Consider the following 19,799-nt stretch of genomic DNA (forward strand, 5'->3'; position numbering starts at 1 on the left):
TGCGCTTCTTTTGAGGAAGAAGGAAGGGATCTGAATTGTTCCGTAGTGATTTTCCCTTTAACTTCAAAGATTGAGTTCTAAGAAATAGGTTTCAAGAAAGAGACTAGATTTGACTTTTTAGTGCAACATACTCTGAAAGGTCTGAAAGGAAATTCTCTTTGAGATAGTCTATTAATGAGTTATTCTTTAATTACTATTTTCTTTTTATGCCTTTATAGGTTAAAGAAGATAATCAGGAAATAGCCAGCATGGAGAGACAGTAAGTATCTTTATACTAGGACATTTTTCATCCGTTTCTCAACTTTTAAATTACATTCTAAAGGTACAAGTGTGCGTATTGTTATAGGTATTCTTTCTATGGTTCACATTGATAATATTGATGCAACTTTCAGTCTTACCGATTTAAATATTTCTTCGAGTGTTTAAGAGCCATTTCATAGTATAATTGCTATTTTAAAACAGCTAATTTTATTTTTAATAAAAGATATAATTCATACCATATAATTCACATATTTAAAGTATACCATCCAGAGCTTTTTAGATATTCACACAGTTGTGCAGCCATCACCCCAATTAATTTTTTTTTTTTTTTTTTTTGTCTTTTTCGTGACCAGCACTCAGCCAGTGAGCGCACTGGTCATTCCTATATGGGATCCGAACCCGCGGCGGGAGAGTCGCCGCGCTCCCAGCGCAGCACTCTACCAAGTGCGCCACGGGCTCGGCCCTCCCCCAATTAATTTTAGAGTAGTTCTGTCACCCCAATGAAACCCTACACCCCTTACCCATCACTCCGCCCACTATCCCCCCCATACTTTAGACAACAGGTAATCTACTTTATTTCTTTATAGATTTGCCTATTTTGGACATTTCATATAAATGAATTTATATAGTATGTAGTCCTGTGTGGCTGGATGCTTTTGCTTAGCATAATGTGTTCAAGGTCCATCTGTACTGTAGTGGAATTGCTGGCTCATGTGGGTAACTCAGTGTTTAACTTTTTGAGAAACTGCCAGACTGACTTCCAAAGCAGATACGCCATTTTACATTTCCACCAGCAGTGCATGACAGTTCTAGTTTCTCCTCAATACTCAGCAACGCTTTTTATTATCTTTCTTTTTTGATTATAGCCATCTTAATGGGTATGAAGTCGTATCTTGTTATGGTTTTGATTTGCATTTCCCTGATGGCTCATGATGATGAGCTTCTTTTCATGCGCTTATTGGCCATATGTATTTCTTCTGTGGATAAATATGCAGATTCTTTGCCCATTTTTTTTTTACTGAGTTGTCTTTTTTTAAATGAATTATAAGAGTTCTTTATATATTCTAGATACAAGTCTCTTATCAGATATATAATTTGCAAAAGTTTTCTCATTCTGTGGGTTGTCTTTTCACTTCCTTAATGGTGTCCTTGGAGGCACAAAAATTTTCAACTTTGGTCATGTCCAGTTTATGTATTTTTTTCTTTTGTTGCTTGTGCTTTTGGTGTCATATCTAAGAAAATAATGCTTAACCCAGGGTCATAAAAATTTATAATTTATGCTTATGTTTCTTCTGATAGTTTTATAGTTTATTTCTTACATTTAGATATTTGATCCATTTTGAGTTAATATGTGATGTGAGGTAGGAGTCTAATTTTATTATTTTGCTTGTGCATATACATTTGTCCCAGCATCACTTGTTGAAAATACTACTTTTCCTTTATTTAATTGTCTTGGCATTCTTATCCATTGACCATAAATATATGGTCTTATTCCAGACTCATAATTCTCATCCACTGATATACAAGGGAACTTCAAAATTTCATGGAAATACTGAATTAAAATAAAAAATAAAAAATATAAACTTAATTTCTCACCTTGAGCTTCATCAAGTTCAAGACATTTTTGTAAGTGATACAAGCTATTTACCTCATCCCTAAAGAAATGAGTGTCCTTGGAATTTATTTAATCCTGTCAGTACAGTCTTTTTTACATCATTAACTAAAGAAAATGGGTGTGCTTTAAAGCTTTTTTAAGATTAGGAAACAACAAGAGATCAGAAAGAGCCAAATCAAGACTATAAGGCGAATGCCTGATTTCCTATCGAAACTCTCACAAAATTGCCCATTTGATGAGAGGAATAAACAGGAGCATTGTTGTGGTGGAGAAGGACTCTATGGTTAAGCCTTCCCAGGCATTTTTCTGTTGAAGCTTTGGCTAACTTTCTCCAAACACTCCCATAATAAGCACATGTTATCGTCAAAAATCTTATTGTTGACTCCAGAAAGTCAACAATCAAGATGCCTTGAGCATCCCAAAAAACTGTTGCTGTGATCTTTCTTTTGATTGGTCTGTTTTCACCTCTTGGCAGCCATTACTGTGATTGTGCTTTGTTTCAAGATCATTCTGGTAATGCCATGTCTCATCTCCTGTTTCAGTTGTTTAAAGAAATGCTTCAGCATCTTGATCCCACTTGTTTAAAATTTCCATTGAAAGCTGTGCTCTTGTCTGCAGGTGATTTGGGCACAACAGTTTTGGCACCCATTGAGCAGAAAGTGATTTTTTAGTCAGAATTCTGTAAGCTGAACCAGTTGAAATATCTGTGGTGTTGGCTATTGTTTCTGCTATTAATCATCAGTTCTCTTCAAGGGCATGAGCAAGATTAATGTTTTCCTCGCCAATATTGATGTGGATGGTCTGCTGCTGCAGGCTTCATCTGCTACATCATCTTGTTCCTTAGAACAAGTTATCCATTTGTAAACTGCTGATTTCTTTGGGGCAGTGTCCCTATAAACTTTTCATAAAATATCAGTGATTTCACCATTCTTCCACTCAAGCTTCAGCATAAATTTGTTGTTTGTTCTTGCTTCAATTTTAGCAGAATTTATGTTTCTCTCACAGGGGCTCTTTTCAAACTCATGTCTTATTCTTTTTAGTGCCTCAAACCTTATCCTGTTCAGACATGTTATAACAAGATAATATGAGTTTATTTTGGTGCAAAAAAATTTTGCAGTCCATGCATAGTTTTTTCATAATACACATTTTCATCGAACTTTTTGAAGACCCCTCGTATATGTCTATTTTTATTCTAGTACCACATTGTCTTGATTACTGTACCTTTGTAGTAAGTATAACTGCTTTTTGTTAGAATTTTAACCCATATAATCTTCTACCAGTGGCATATTTTCCCTCATTTTCTAATTTTTTCTAATTTTTTTTCCTTATTTTCTAATTTGCCACCTTAGTTTGGTCTATACAAACCTACAAAAAAAAAAGGTTGCTAAAAAAAGTTCACTTAATACTGCAAGTGAAGCTTAAAAGAAGGTTGGGAAAAGGGTTTTGTGTTGAAGTCAGGCAACCTGATGTTCTCAGAATATACTTGTGCTCTAAATATGAATCTTTTTTTTTTTTTTTTTTTTTGTTGTCTTTTTCGTGACCGGCACTCAGTCAGTGAGTGCCCCGGCCATTCCTATATAGGATCCGAACCCGCGGCGGGAGCGTTGCCGCGCCCCCAGCGCCGCACTCTCCCAAGTGCGCCATGGGCTCGGCCCTAAATATGAATCTTGAAAAAAGGTCTGGAAAAGATTTTTCCCTCTAAATTTGTAGTATTGTCCTCAGAATAGGGCATATTATTTCTAGATATTGTTAATGAAACTTAGGATGTTCTAACATCATCATTAAGTGTTTTTACTGAATGTCTACATTATCTTCATAAATTCATTAAACATAATATTTTCAACAGATTAACAGATATAAAAGAAAAAATAAATCAGTTTAATGAAGAAATTAGAGAACTTGACATGGATTTAGAGGAACACCAAGGTAATATTTCTGGTATTTTTATAATGTAGATAAACAGATACATAGCAGTATTGAAACAGTATTAACTGGGGTCTCAGGGAATATTTAACTACCTGGGATTTATTATTTGATTCTTCATGATGTTACTGTCACTACCTAAAATATTTACTAAATATTATAACTAATATTAGAGCATTTATTTAAACTGACTGAAAACTTGAAATAACTTGACATGGTTGCATAATAAGAATTTAGTTTTGCAAAGCAGTTTTTTTAAAAATGAAGTAAAATGGTTTAAAGCTGTTACTGATTCTGAAGTTATACTTTCTCAATATGGTGAGCTGTTAATTAACTGGGTTAACTGGTAGAGTTGGAGGGGTTGAGGATCAAGTCACAAATATCACAAATAACATAGAAAGAATTAATTCTTCAGCCAGGCTCAGTAATGAGGTAACAAGCACTTATTGCCCTGATCCTCCAACTTTCCTTAGCAATGGGATATGAAGAACCAATGCAGGGATCAGAACACCAGAGGGAGCTTGGGGTTTGAACAAGTGGAAATTCTGTGGTGGGGGTTTGGCAACCACAGTGTTATGTGTGGTTGGGGAGGAGGTTTGGCATCACAGTTTCCTAACCAGCTTCTTTTTATTTATTTATTTATTTTATTATTTTTTAAAAAGATGACCAGTAAGGGGATCTTAACCCTTGACTTGGTGCTATCAGCACCACGCTCTCCCAAGAGAAATAACTGGCCATCTCTGTGTAGGGATCCAAACCCCATGGCCTTGGTGTTATCAGAACCATACTCTCCCAAGTGAGCCACGGGCTGGCCCTCCAGCTTCTTTTTAATAAGGGAAAGAAAAGTATATTTCCCATGGCACTTTAATCACAGTCTAACTGCAAACCAGCTAATGTGCTCTCGGATTATCAAGAATTGACTGGATACTCTTATGATTTAGGTATGGTATAAACAGTGTGCATGTATGTGTATAGTTATCAGGACTAAGAAAACATTTATTGCAGGGAAAGAGAGTGATCTATTCCTAAATTAATTTCTTTACTTCAATTTTAAAGGTGGTACTTGAGTTTTATTTATAATTTTTCTTTATTTTTGAATAATATCATTAGCTACTATTGACTGATTACTTACCTGGACTGAGCACTTTACAATCTTTGCAAGACCCCTTGGGAGCTTTATTAACCCATTTTTTACACGTTGAAGCTAAAAGAAGTTACATAATTCACTCAGCTTCCCCCAGCTAGTAAGGAATAACGTCTAGAATTAAATTAAGGTCTCTTTGACTCCAAAGTCTTAGTTCTCTTACCAAAGCTTAAGCTTGATTTTGTGATATGAAGTGCTGCATTTGTGAAATAAAAATGTTCTTACGAAATACTTATATAATTTCATTTATGTATGGCTACTAATGTCTTTAAATAAGGCATCTAAAGACAGATAAGCTTTAAGTAAGTCCCAGTATTAGATAAGTAAACTTGCCTGAACTTTAGTTTTCTCATCTACAAGATGAATAGAATGGTCCTATTTCACTAAGGTTTATATATATTAAATGGTATACATGCAAGATAGGCTCACAATAAATTAAGACTAAGGTTATGTTATTTTATTTTTAATATTTATTTTCATTAACAAATTAAAATTGTATATATTTATTGCATACAACATGATGTTTTGAAATATGTATACGAGGATACCTCAAAAAGTTTGTGGAAAAATGAGTTAAAAGATGATATGGGGCGGGGGAATAGGGAGAGATTGGTTAATGGATACAGTTCACAGCTAGACAAGAAAAATAAGTTCTAGTGGTATTAGTATTAGGCATATATATGTATTTTGGGGGGCTGGCTGGTATGGGTATCTGAACCCTTGACCTTCTAGGCATATTTAGTTAACAGTAATTTATTGTGTGTTCTCAATTGTATAGAAGAGAGGAGCGCAAATGCTCTCGTAACAAAGAAATGATACATTTTTGTGATGATGAATATGCTAATACTCTGATTTGATTATCACACATTATATACATATATTGAAATATATCTTTGTACTCCATAAATATGTATAATCAGTACATGTCAATTAAAAAATAATAAAAATTTTTAAAAAGCAGGAAAAAAAGATTAATCTTTCCATGAACTTTTTGAAGTACCCTCCTATATTGTGGAATGGCTAAATTGAACAAATTAACATATGCATTAACTCACATAATTCTCATTTTTTGTCGTGACAACACTCAAAATTCACTCACTTAGTGATCTTCAAGAGTGTACTGTGTTGTTATTAACTATAGTTACCATGTTGTACAATAGATCTCTTAAACTTATTCCTTCTATCTAACTGAAATTTGGTACCTTTGACCATGATTTCTTTTTTTCTTATGTTTTCTTTCTTAAATTATTTTATTGCTTTTAATTTACTCATATTCTAGATTTTCTTTATTAATATGTCCAAAATTGTTCTGAGAAATCTAATAATGTTCTTAATTTTAGATGCTTTATAGGATCCATTCTGAAAAATAATTTTTCTCTTCCTAAATCTAGATTTATAATGTTCAATTTTTTTCACTAAAATAATGCATTTTGGGGATAACAATTTATTATTAATTGCTATTTCAAAGATAAATAGAATGCTTTTGAGTTTTAGCTACCATTTCCCTTTTTGTTTTCTAACTTTTGTCCTTTTTTATTAATATGGAAAAAGACAATCTATAATGCAATGTAATAGTAGTAAAAGCATTTATATATAAGTATATATATAAATATATGTGATATATATTATGTGTATATGTGTTTGTGTATGTATATATATATATATCAATGCATTAGTTTTTCTTTGTTTTGTTTTTTGTAAGACTACACATTTGTTTTGTCTTAGGTGATCATCCTAGATTATTGGTACAACAGGACAGGTTTTTTTTAAAAATTATTATACAATGTAGTTGATTTTCATGGCCCTTTCCCACCTTCTCCCTCTTTCCCACCCCCATCAACATCATATCTGTTCTCTTAACAAGTTCAAGGAATTATTGTGATCGTAGTGGTTTTGAGGGTTTTTTGGGTTTTTTTTTTCTGTTTATTTGTTAGCACAGGGGTTTTTCATTAGAAGGTTACTTGTTAGTTCAGGACCTCATTATTTCTTGCCTGAACTAGTGCAGTAGCCTCCTAACTGGTTTCCCTACTTTCAGTCTTGCCCCTCTCAAATGCTTCCAACATAATGCTGCCAGAGCAACATATATAAAACATGCTTCTGTGCTATTCTCCTGCTTAATGGTGGTTCTCAATAGCATACAAGATAAAGTTCAAGAATTTTTGCATGTCTTATTAGTCTCTCTGTAATTTGGCCTCTGTATTGTCAACCTCCTTTCCCATCCCTCCTTGTCTTTATCCTACATTCTAATAATAATAATCTACTTACGGTATCTCACACCTCACCCCCTTTACCATATATCAGATTGTTTCATGACCTAATCCTTTGTTCCTACAATTTGTTCACTTGCATGTTCTTTTCCCTGTTATTTACCTGAGTAAATTCTCATCCTTTAAGATCTAGCTCAGGTATTCTCTCATCCAGCAGAAATTTAACTTTCTTCCCTGACCTGTTTCTGGACTGGGCTAAGTGAGTGAACACCCCTCCTCCATTTTATCAGAGCACACCGTGCATATAAATATATCACTGCATTGACCACATTATACAGGTATTACAATTATCTGCTTATGTGTTTTTCTTCTCTCAAGGACAAGGACTATCTTATTCACTTGGTAACCTCTTTCATCAAAACAATGTCTGGGAAAGCAAACACTTAACAAATGTTTGTGGAATGAATTAAAGAATCCATATTGTAGCAGAGAAAGAATTGTAGAATGAACTAAAGGTGAAACTTGGGCTCTAGTCACTTCTTTGGGCCTTCTAATTTTAGGATGTAGGTATACACTCTTTCCCAGAGAGATTCCTATATGGACTCACATTTTTCAGTGAAGCAGTGAATGCTTATCTACATCTGCATTCTCAGCAGTCCCTTGACTCAAGATTGTGGATAACCCATTCCTTAAAAATGTGGATGATGATCAAGTTATTTTGTCTTTCTAGCCCATACTTAGCTCTGCCACCTTGCTTTATTTCCTCTTGCCCATTTTACTCATTTTTTAGGTGCTACTTGGCTTATTCCATTAATGGCACTAACTAGGCCACCTTCTGCCTTATAGGGTTTCTGGTTAAGAACATATAAACCATAGATGATGTTTATACATGTATTAGTCCGTTTTTTGTTGCTGTAACAGAATACCTGGGACTGGATAATTTATAAAGAGCAGAGGTTTATTTGGCTTATGATTCTGGGACAGCTGCTTCTGGCGTGGGCCTCAGGCTGCTTCTACTCATAGTGGAAAGTGGCATGCAGCCCACGGGTGCAAGCAGATCACATGGTGAGAGGAAGCAAGAGAGAGAGGAGGTGCCAGGGTCTTTAAAACAACCAGCTCTTGCAAGAACTAATAGAGCGAGAACTCACTCATTAATCCCCCCACCTAGGGAGAGCATTAATCCATTCATGAGGGATCTGCCACCATGGCTCATACAGCTTCCAGCACTGCTGCATTGGGGATCAGATTTCTCCATGAGTTTTGGTGGGGACAACACATCCAAAGTGTATCAATACATGTCTGACTTTTTTAGAAGTTACTCCAACCTTTTGGTTTTCAAATAAACTTTAAAAATATTTACATAATTTGAGGGCTTCCAGTCAAGATGGCAGAATAGACAGTCCCCAGCATTTCTCTCTCTGACAAATCAACCGATTTACAACTATTAAAAAGCAATGACAGCCAAGTCGGGGCCACTAGAGCTCAGGGGAAAAGGAGGAGAGACCTACAGAGTTCATGAAGTCAGGAGAAGCCACAATAAAAGAAAGGATTGCTCCCACCATTTTGAGCCCCAGCTGCTTCGAGGCTAGAGCTGGTGAGTGCATGGAGCAAGAGCTGACAAAAGCCACAGCTGTGCCCTTAGGATGAAGTTGCTTGGAGGTGGCATGGGAGCAGTGGGCCTTGGTGGCTCCCAGGACAGCAAGACCACTAACAGGGTTCCCATGGACCCACATAGGAACAAGGAGCCACAGACAACTGAAAAAAGGAGCCACACAGAGGCTGGTGAGTCATCTCAAGGGATCGACGCAGGGCCTGTCCCATGGGAAGCATTTGGAGTATGGACAGTGGGGGAAGAAGTTCCCACCAGGGCAATATAGGGGCACAGCATGGGCAACTGATCTGCCCTCCAATCAGCACAGGACCACTCAGCGGAGACCGGTCAGGAATATGGAACTTCAGAGGGTGCAGTTTGCTGAAAAGACTCAGGCCCTGACCAGAGTTTCCATACAACCCAGGTGTACCGGACCTCACAAGACCCAGAAGTACATACAAGGTCAACAATTAAAACCTGAGCTACACAAAAATCCTTCCCCAGGGAATCAGCAATAAAGAAGCAATTTAGTTCAATTACAGGGCTCAAGTGCTGGTCCCCACAGGAAGTTCCTCCATTTTAGAAGTAAGCAAAGGACAACAAGTTAGTTCCAATGGAGAGTTTAAGTGGTGGGAACAGCAAATAATCCAACACAGAACTGAAAGAAAAAAGCAAAATACCCACAGATCAGAGAAAAAGTTTGGTATTAACTAGTAAAGGTCTAACAACACCAAAGAACACCTACAAAACTTAGAAGGACTGGAAGCCCCCTGGGCTCCCAAGCCAGGGCAGGGAGGGCCATAGGCCTTAGCCACGCCCTCCCAACAACTACTCCCAGCCCAGCGACTACTCCCAGCCCAGTGACAACCACCAGGCCACTGCTGGAAGCACCCCAGGCTCTAAGCCAGGGCAGTGGGGGTGCTGAGGGCCACAGTCATGACCCCCTGACATCTGCAACCAGCTGAGCAATGACCACCAAGCCGCTGCCGGAAGTGCCCTGGGCTCCTGAGCCAGAGCAGTGGGGACTGATGGCCGCAGCCACGCCCTCCCGACATCCACAACCAGCCCAGTACGACCACTGAGCCACTGCCGAAAGCACCCTTGGCTCCTGAGCCAGGGCAGTGGTTGCCGAGAGCCTCACCCACGTCCCCCTGACATCCGCAACCAGCCCAGTGACGACCACTGAGCTGCCACCGGAAGCACCCCAGGCTCACGAACCAGGGCACTGGGGAGCCATTGGCGTCAGCCACACCCCCCAACATCCACCAGCCCAGTGATGACCACCGAGCTGCCACAGGAAGCGACCCGGGCTCCTGAGCCAGAGCGGTGAGGGGCTGAAGCCTCAGCTACACCACCCCAACATCTGCAACCAGCCCAGCAACAACCACCAAGCTGCCACTGGATACGCCCTGGGCTCCTGAGCCAGAGTGGTGGGTGGCTGAAGACTTCAGCCACACCTCCCTGACATCTGCATCCAGCCCAGCAATGACTGAGCTGTTGCTGGAAGCCGTCAGGTCTCCCCTGCTGGAATGAGCAGGGGTGCCATTGGCCTTGATCATGCTCTCTTCCTCTTCCTGCTTCCACCCCATTCCCTTTCCCCTTCCGCTCTACCCAACTGCTCCACAACAACATCTTAGAATGTAAAAACATAATAATATTAATTTTAAAAATTTACATAATTTGTTATAAATTCAAAGGCATTCTTAGATACTGGGTTAGGTACAGTTGTATTCTCTGCTAGGTATTAATGGTGACCTGGTTATCCAAGAGTATTTGTTTATTTTGATAAGTCCTTAAAGTTATAATTTGTCAAAAGTTACAGTGAATAACTGTGTCTCAAAGTTAACTAAATAAAAGCAGTTAGCAGTTGTTTGGCTACTCTATTAAAATCTTATTTTTGGCGGGCTGGCCGGTTAGCTCAAATGGTTAGAGCTCAGTGTTATAACACCAAGGGTTTGGATCCCTGTATTGGCCAGCTGCCAAAAAAAGAACAACCAAAAAAGAAAATCTTTTTCATTCCTGAATGCTGAGCTGTTAGTTTCTATGACAGTCCGAAATAAAATAGAGAAAATTCCTATAATACAGTTAGGCTTTTGACCAATTCTGGATGGGCTTCTTTGGTACCAAATCTTTATTCAGTCTTTGAAAATGATTTAAAAAAAAATCTTACATTATTGTACTCGGTGAGACCTGGGAATCCAAAGCCATTAGCAGCACAGAATGAAGACCATTCTCAGCAATCAGACTGTTGACATTCCAGAAAACATTGACATCACTCTCAAGGGACACACAATTATAGTGAGGGGCCTCAGAGGAACCCTGCAGAGGGACTTCAATCACATAAATGTAGAACTCAGTGTCCTTGGAAAGAAAAAGAGGCTCAGGTTGACAAATGGTGGGGAAATAGAAAGGAATTGACTACTGTTCACATTATCTGTAGTTATGTACAGAATGTGATCAAGGGTGTTACACTCGGCTTCTGTCATAAGGTGCAGTCTGTGTATGTTTGCTTTCCCATCAACGTCGTTATTCAGGAGAATGGGTCTCTTGTTGAAATCCAAAATTTCTTGGGTGAAAAATACATCCACAGGGTTTGAATGAGGCCAGGTGTTCCTTGTTCACTATCTCAAGCCAGAAGGATTAATCCTTGAAGGAAACGACATTGAACTTGTTTCAAATTCAGCTGCTTTGATCCAGCTACCCACAACAATTAAAAACAAGGATATCAGAAAATTTTTGGATGGTATCTATGTCTCTGAAAAAGGAACAGTTCAGCAGGCTGATGAATAAAATCTAAGAGTTGTCCAGCTACAGAAACAAGCTACAGGATGATTCCCAAGACATGCTTGTAGATTTTAATGATGGAATAAAAGACCTATTGATTTGGGGGCGGGGGGGTGGGGAATCTCATAACAGAAAGTTTTCATTACAGTAAGGTATCATTGTCTTTTTTAAACTGCTGGGGGATTTGATTCTTTCATGTTCAATAGTTGCTAGAGTTTAGCCATGTAGTAGTTTTACTTTATTGATGGCTTAAATAATTTCATTGTATGGGTTCTAAATTTATTTAGATTTTAAAATGAACATTGTTCTATATTTTAGTGGGGAAGGATTTTTTTTTTTTCCTAACTAGAAGCAATGAGAAATAGCTCTATTGAAAGTTGTATGGTCAGGGCCGAACCCGTGGCTCACTCGGGAGAGTGCGGCGCTGGGAGCGCAGATGCCATGCTACTTTTCAGAAGAGCCTGAACCTATCCTGATTTCTCCTTTCTCAGTTGAAGTGCCAAAACAATTGAATATTTACTCAATTATTGCTTTTTAAAATGCCGTTCCTATATGAGCAAGGGAAAGTAATGGAAAAAGCATTTTTGCTCTGAATAAAGCAGACCACATAAAATAGACAATAGTAGATTATATTCTCACTCAACACAGGATATTATTTTTAATAAGGATCGTTTTGCTCTGAAGGCTTACTTCTAACGTATAGCCAAGTAATTTGTTTTTGATAAGTTAATTGTTGACTAAGAAATTTTTTGTTCTTACCACAGATTAATACTTATGAGTTTATATCTCATATTGATTTCCCTCAAAGTAAATAACGTTTCTCAGTCCACTTAGCTCATATCCGGCCTTTACTTTACTCTTTACTACATTAAATAAATTCTAAAAAGAACAATGTTACTATTATAAGGCATGTTAAAACCTTTTGTGAATAGAAGCACAAAATAAGTGCTCCTTACTTTGATTGGTCTTCTATGCAAAATTACTTAGCCTTTTGAAATGAGGGTGTTCTGAGCTTTGCCCAGTGCTGGCTTAGGTTTAGGCTTTCTCAAGTCTGCTAAGTTAATTACTAGCTTCCAAAATTTTATTGCTATTATCTCTTTTTATTTTCCCCATTGCTGGGAGTTTTTACCTTTAGAAATTCTTTTTGCCATAGTTTTAGTGGGGTTTGGCAGAAGATCAAAATTAGATGTGTGTGTTCAACCTGCCATCTTTGCCAAGAAATGACCAATTATAAACTTTACTTAACTAGAATTTCTAAGATTTAAATCACCTTGAACGTGCTTCATTTTACTGGCTTTTAAAAAGTGTGTGTGTGTGTGTGTGTGTGTGTGTGTGTGTGTGTGTGTGTGTGTGTGTGTGTGTGTGTGTGTGTGTGTGTGTGTGTTGCCTCAAACAATCATTCTTAGGTGCTTTCAGTAACTGCAGGTTACCCACTTCCTGTTTTTTAAGAAAAAAATTCTTAAATTAGTTAAAATTATTTTAAAGACAGATTATTTTTGAAAATTGTGTGCTTTTTAGATGTGAATCTGGTATGTATTTAATGTGAAAAATTCAAGTGATACAAAAGTATATAAAATAAAAAGTCATCCCCTTTCTCCTTACACTCATCCTAGTTTTTCAGAGGTAATCACTGTTTACAGTTTGATGTTTAGCTTTTTAGACTCTAAAAAATTAGTTTATTTATGTGTTTATTTTTAAATTAACAGATAAAATTGTGTATATTTATATAATCATGATGTTTTGAAGTATATATATATGCACATTGTGGAATGACTAAATCTAGCTAGTTAATTAACATATACATTCATTACCTTACATAGATACCATTTTTGTGGTGAAAACACTTACTATTCTCTTAGCATTTTTCAGGAATACAATATATTCTTATTAACTGTAGTCACCATTTTGTACATTAGATCACTTGAACTTTTTTCCTCCTAACTGAAATTTTGTATTCTTTGACCAACATCTCCCCAACCTCTCCTCTCCCAGCCTTCCCAGCCCCTGGCAACCAGCATTCTACACTCTTCTTCTATGAGATCAACTTTTTTTGATCCTACATATGAGTGAGATCTTGTGGTATGTTCCAGGCTTATTTCACTTAACATAATTTCCTCCAGGTTCATCCATGTTGTTGCAAATGGCAGGATTTCCCCATTTTTTATGGCTGAATAGTATTCTATTGTGTAAATATACCACATTTTCACTATTCATCTGTTGATGGACATTAGGTTGATTTCATACCTTGGCTATTGTGAATAATGCTGCACTGAACATAGGAATGCAGATATCTCTTTGACATACTGATTTCATTTCCTTTGGATATATACCCAGTAATAGGATTGGGGGAATCATATGGTAGTTCTGTTTTTAACTTTTTTTTTTTTTTTTAAGGAAACTTTATACTATTTTACATAAAGGCTGTACTTAGACTTTTTTCTATAAATTTACAAACATATATTTTAAAAAATGGAGCAATACTATCTAGCCCTTCTGAACTTGAGTCTTTTCATTTAGCTATATATACTTTACATTCTCCCATATAAGTATGTGTACTTCATTTTGAGAAGTGGGATAGCATAGTGGTCAATGTCAGGGCTATACAGCCAGACTTAAGAATGGTGCCTGGTATGTATTAAGCACTCATGACAGCCATTAGCTGCTGTTATTGTTCTGGTTACACAGTATACACTACATTGACATTAGAAACCACTGTTTCTAATTTTTCACTACCAAGAATAATGTTTCAGTAAATAACCTACTTTCATGTTTATTCTGTAGGAATAAATACACAGAATAAATTTCTAGAAGTGAAATTTTGAGGAGAATATTTTTGCAATTTTGCTTCATTTTGCAAATTTCTTCCCAGAAGATGTTGTACCATTTTATACAACCAACAGCAGTATATAAGAGTGTTTCTTCACCAATTCTAGCTATTATAAATTTGTTAGTTTTGTCTGTCAGGTAATATATACATCTCTGATGGTTCCAAAGTTTTGTGACTGTTCTCAAAGGCCTGAATTTGTAATATTACCATGATCCACAAGGTGGAACTAATTGTCTGGGAATCTACATACACAGACTAGGATTGACAAATACAGTTAACATAGTGCAGTCAGTCACAGTCACATATCTCCACAAGAGGGATTGTGTTATTTCTTACTAAAAATTATTCCTTCATTTTTAGAGTCCAGTATTGCCCCAAAGATTGATTAGATAGATAATTATCATGTGATTATCAATATGACATAGCACAGATATATAAATATCTAATTGGTACTGTGTGATAAATGTGTATCATATTAGAAGCATGCATAAAGTACTGTAGGAACACTGGATTTCGTTCCTAAGCTTGGAATGACTTAATTACAACTTAGTCCATAGTTTATATGCATCTTTCAAGAGTAATAAAAATATAAAATAGCATTAGTTTATCTATAGGAAACTTCTTCATACTCAGAGTTCCAAGGCCTAGGTTAGGAGCTTTTATTCTTTGGTTGTGTCAGGTAAAATAGAAATTTTATTTATTTATTTTTTAATAAAAATTTTAAAGGCAGAATAGTTTTGTTTAAGAGTACAGATACTGTAACCAGAATGCCTGGATTCAAATTCAGACTGAGTTACTTTATTGGATTATTGATCTTGGGCATGCTGTTTAACCTTTCTTTACCTTAGTTTCCTCATCTTTAAAATGGAGATAACAACAGCACCTAACTCTTAGAGTTATTATGAGGATTAGATGAATGTATCAGTGGTGGTGTGTGTGTGTGTGTGTGTGTGTGTGTGTGTGTGTGTGAGTGTGTGTGTGTGTGTGTGAGAGAGAGACTTAGAATATAGCACTAAATTTAAAAAGTGCTTATAAATATTAGCTATTGGCTATATTATTAATGTTGTTAATTTATAACCTGAAACTTGAATAACTTTTCTGAAGATTTTCCCAAGTATATGTTAGGAAGTGTTTTCCCGTCAGTATTTTTCCCCAGGATATACACAATAATGTATTCAATTTCAAGTGGTTTGTTGTCCAGTATGCACATTTCAAATGGTGTCTATCCATTGTTATTGTATGGTTTCTCAATACACATCCAGTGAAGAATATTGAATCATTATTGTTCAGTTTGGAAATTGGTTGAACTATACTTTGTATCTTTCATTAGAATGGCAGTATTATCTCTTAACAGGAGCATCAGCAACGTCAGAAACTTGTTAGAAATGGGCCCTACCATAGACCTACAGAATTTTAATCCCTGGGGATGGGGCTCAGCAATTTGTGTTTCAACAAGCCCTCCTGGTTATTCTGATGCATGGTAAAGTTTAATAACCACTGCTTTAGAGGATTATTAAGGACCTTTTGTTGTGTTTGGTACATGCCAAATACTACTAATTGTACCATCTGATTTTACTGACATTACTCTGTTGAAATAAACTTCTACACATTCATTTTGTTTTCTTTAGAAATGCTGAGGCTTGGGCCGGCCCGTGGCTCACTCGGGAGAGTGCGGTGCTGATAACACCAAGGCCCCGGGTTCGGATCCCATATACGGATGGCCGGTTCGCTCACTGGCTGAGCGTGGTGCTGACAACACCAAGTCAAGGGTTAAGATCCCCTTACCGGTCATCTTTTAAAAAAAAAAAAAAAAAAGAAATGCTGAGGCTTTTAACAATAATTTAACTTACTTAACAATTTAACATATTGAGAGAAATTCTATTATATTTTATTATATTTTTTAAAGTGCCTCCTGGGTTTAGAAATAGAAATTATCTGCCCTTATCTGCATAGCTGTTAAGAAACTTTTCTGCCAAAATTTAAAATATTTTGCAAGAATATGTGATAAGCCTAAACCCAAAAGTTAGTTTAAAATATTGAGTTTGTATGTACTCATTTTAACATACCAGTTTTGTACTATTTGATATACTAGTTTATTGCTTACTGCTATAATGTCAAAAGTATGTGGGAGAGATAGACTGAAAGTAAAAAGATGGAATTTAATAGAATCCCAAAACTAATTATAATTGAAGTAGGATTGGTGGGGGGAGAAAGTGTCCTGGCTCACTAAAATACGTGAAAATGTTAAGAGGGAGTTTAGATAACAGCTCAGTATGAGTTAATGTGAGATAGCCTTGAATACAGCTCAAATTCTAAGTTGCATTAACAAAAAATGATTATATAGACTATGGGAAGTGATAGTCTTGGAATCCTTAGTTTTTTGGCAAAATACTTTAAAAGAGATAAGGAAGAACTGGAACTCATTCAGAGTAGAATTCAGAATGGTAAAGAGATTGAAACCGTGCCACATAAGGAATAGTAGAAGGTACTGGGAGGCTTAGCGTGCTTCAGAACAACCCCAAATGCTGAAAGTGAAACAATCTGGACATACTTTAAAAGTCCTGTGTGAGGTTTTCTTGCCCCACCTCCATGATTTTGTTTTCTGGTGCCCTTTCACCTCCAAATTCAGTAGGCTTGTGAGTTGGGGGCTTTGAGGCCGGGGAAGTCACTAGTACATGCCTTATGTATTGTTCAGTAGAGAAGACTGGGGTAGCCAGCTATTCTGAAAAATAGCAATTAGACCTTCTCCAGGGTTAGAACTGCTTCTCATAGTATAAAAGTCAAAATAGCTCTAGCCTGTAAGCCCTGAGTCAAGAGAACATTTGATGCCAGAGAATAGAGTCAGATGAACCTTTCTTATAGTGAGGGCAGAAGTGGTTGTGTTGGTGCTAAGCCCCTTGGTAGTACACGAAGAGCAAATTTCCCTTCTCCATTGGCTGGCTATAGCAGAGAGTATCAAAAAGCAATGGTGTCACATAGGATGCCGGGTGAAGGAGGATGCTGGAGGATGCTTTGCCTCCTGGTTGAAGGATCTCTTATGTGTGTGTGTGTGTATATATATATGTGTGTGTGTGATAGAGATCTATTTTTTCTGGAATTCTGTTAGAAAAAAATAAAAAGCAAATGCTATTGAAAAACAAAACAAAAACAATGGTGTCCTTTTATAGTTGCCCAAATGTTTTTTAACAGTTCTTACCCATTTCTCCTTTCCCACCTGAGAAGGAAAAGGCCTGAATTTATAGTGTAAATTTTTGTGTACTTGTATTATTAGAATATACATTTCTTCAAGGAAAATATCTTATTTCTTTCTGTAATTCACATGTTGCCTGATAAAGTGCCTTGCTGATATGATACTTCTGCATAAAAACCTCCTGAACTTTCTCACCTGTCTGGTTGCCATATGACTTCATACATACCTCATTTGCATTATAACTTTTTATTTTTGTACAATAAATTTTGTTTAATAGATTGTAAACCCCTTTGAAGATAGGGTGGTAACTATCTTGTTCATTTTGATATCCCTTGCACCTATCACAATATCGGGCACATAATAGATTCTCAGTAAATTTGTATGGAATAAATAAATGAATGTAGAACTGTGATCATATAAATGCTCAGAATTTGAGGATAGCTCCAAAATTACCCTCATTTTATCATTGTGTCCCTTTCCCTCTCCTTTGGTCTTCTCATTGTTGATCCTTCTTAATTAGACTATTTGGCTTGCCTTCTTGTACCTCTGATGTGATATACAGATTGGCTTCCTTCTTTTCCTGTGATAGTGAATTTAAGGATGAATTTGGTAATATTTCTTTTTTTTTTTTTTTTTTTTGTCTTTTTGTGACCGGCCGCACTGCGCTCAGCCAGTGAGCACACCGGCCATCCTTATATAGGATCTGAACTGGTGGCAGGAGCACTGCTGCGCTCCCAGCGCCGCACTCTCCCGAGTGTGCCACGGGGTCGGCCCATATTTCTTATGTTTACTTTGGGACTGCCCACATCTGTACATTGCCGTTTATGGGCAGCTCAGATCTTAATCCTCCACTGAGAAATCACAAAATAGAACAGTTCACTGATGCCCTGACTTCTCAACAGTAGTGATATTGGAGGAGGTTTTATGAAGCTTGGGAATCTGCTGAGATATGTAGGTGCTCTGTCCCATTTAATCCAACTGGATATCTGTGCAGCTGGAGACATTGACCAGCTCAATCTGTTGTCAACTAGGAATGTGGATTTGAGGGGAGCAGGAGGGAGGAGTCTCCCAGATTTCTGACTTGGATGATAAGTAGATGGTGAGGGCATCCAAGTATAATAGGGAATACAGAGGGGTGCAGATTTTGAGGAAGAAGACTGATGAGTTTAATTATGAATATATTGAGTTTTAGGGTGTTTTGAAGGGCATATGTAGTAAGCAATTGGATAAAAGAATCTGAAATCAGGGAAAAGATCAAATTTGAGAGTTCTTAAACCACAAGAATGAGTGTAATTGCTTTGGATATAAGATAGCATTATAAATTAATTAAGAGCAGAACCCAGAATTTAAATGAAGATGGCAGAGGAACCCATGAAGAGAAGACAGGAATGATCTGAGAGTAAGAAAAGTGAGAGAAGCCTCCCCACCCACCCCCCAAAAAGCAAAAACGAAACATAAAAGAAAAAAAGAAAAAAGAAAATTGAAAGGATATATCAATAGTGTCAAGTATTGCAGAGTTTATGATAAGGCCTGAAAACTGCCCTTTGGACTTGATAATCACAGAGTCATAATCTTACTGAAAACAATTTCATTGGAATAGCAGGAGGAGAGGCCTCATTGCAGTGCCTTGAGTTCTGAAAGCAAAATGAGAAACTGGAAATAGCATGTGTAGGGGAATCTCTTAAATTTGGAAGAAGAAAGATAAGATGGTAGTTAAATCCCTGTAAATCCTAAAATCTAGGCCTTACTCCTAATCCCTTAATGCCTGACCAGTCTTTCAAGAGTGGAACTTCTCAGACAGCCAAACCAAGGAACTAGGAATTTCTTTAAAGCCTAGGCCATGGCAGGTTCAGGAGATAGTAGCTTTAGTGCTACTTCACAAGTTATATAACATTTACATGTATATCACCCTCCTTTCAGGGTATCACAGAGCATGTGTGCTTCAAGCTCTAACCCTTTCTCTTTGTTTCCCACCCAAAAAACATTGCTATAAGGTAAGTAGATGGTGATACTATTATGGAACTAATCTTAACCCCTTCTATAAAGTATGTTTTTCTTAAGTCTTAGTCATTTACAGAGGTTGTTATTAATAAAAAATTACCTCTTGCTTCCCCTTCACAACTAATCAGTCTGCATTAATATACTCTGAGAACATTATTGATCATTTGAACTGAGTAATAGTTCAGTAAAGTTGCTAATGTCTCCAGTGTCTTATCTGAGTGCACCCAATGTTTTCCATTGGATGTAGCCTGGCTAG

At 37.0% G+C, this 19,799-nt stretch overlaps 1 protein-coding gene and 1 pseudogene across 1 annotated transcript in view; both read left to right on the forward strand.

Moving 5' to 3' along the window:
* Window positions 1-19,799, forward strand: part of IFT74 (intraflagellar transport 74) — an 85,267-nt gene that overhangs the window by 45,849 nt on the left and 19,619 nt on the right. The window contains exons 11-12 of the mRNA XM_063081154.1: window positions 219-259; window positions 3,723-3,802. Coding sequence (XP_062937224.1) covers window positions 219-259; window positions 3,723-3,802 — 121 coding nt within the window. The remainder of the gene's footprint in view (window positions 1-218; window positions 260-3,722; window positions 3,803-19,799) is intronic.
* Window positions 10,962-11,558, forward strand: LOC134365169 (large ribosomal subunit protein uL6-like; annotated as a pseudogene).

Source organism: Cynocephalus volans, chromosome 16 (genome assembly GCF_027409185.1).
Source record: "Cynocephalus volans isolate mCynVol1 chromosome 16, mCynVol1.pri, whole genome shotgun sequence".
Classification (NCBI taxonomy): Eukaryota; Metazoa; Chordata; class Mammalia; order Dermoptera; family Cynocephalidae; genus Cynocephalus; species Cynocephalus volans.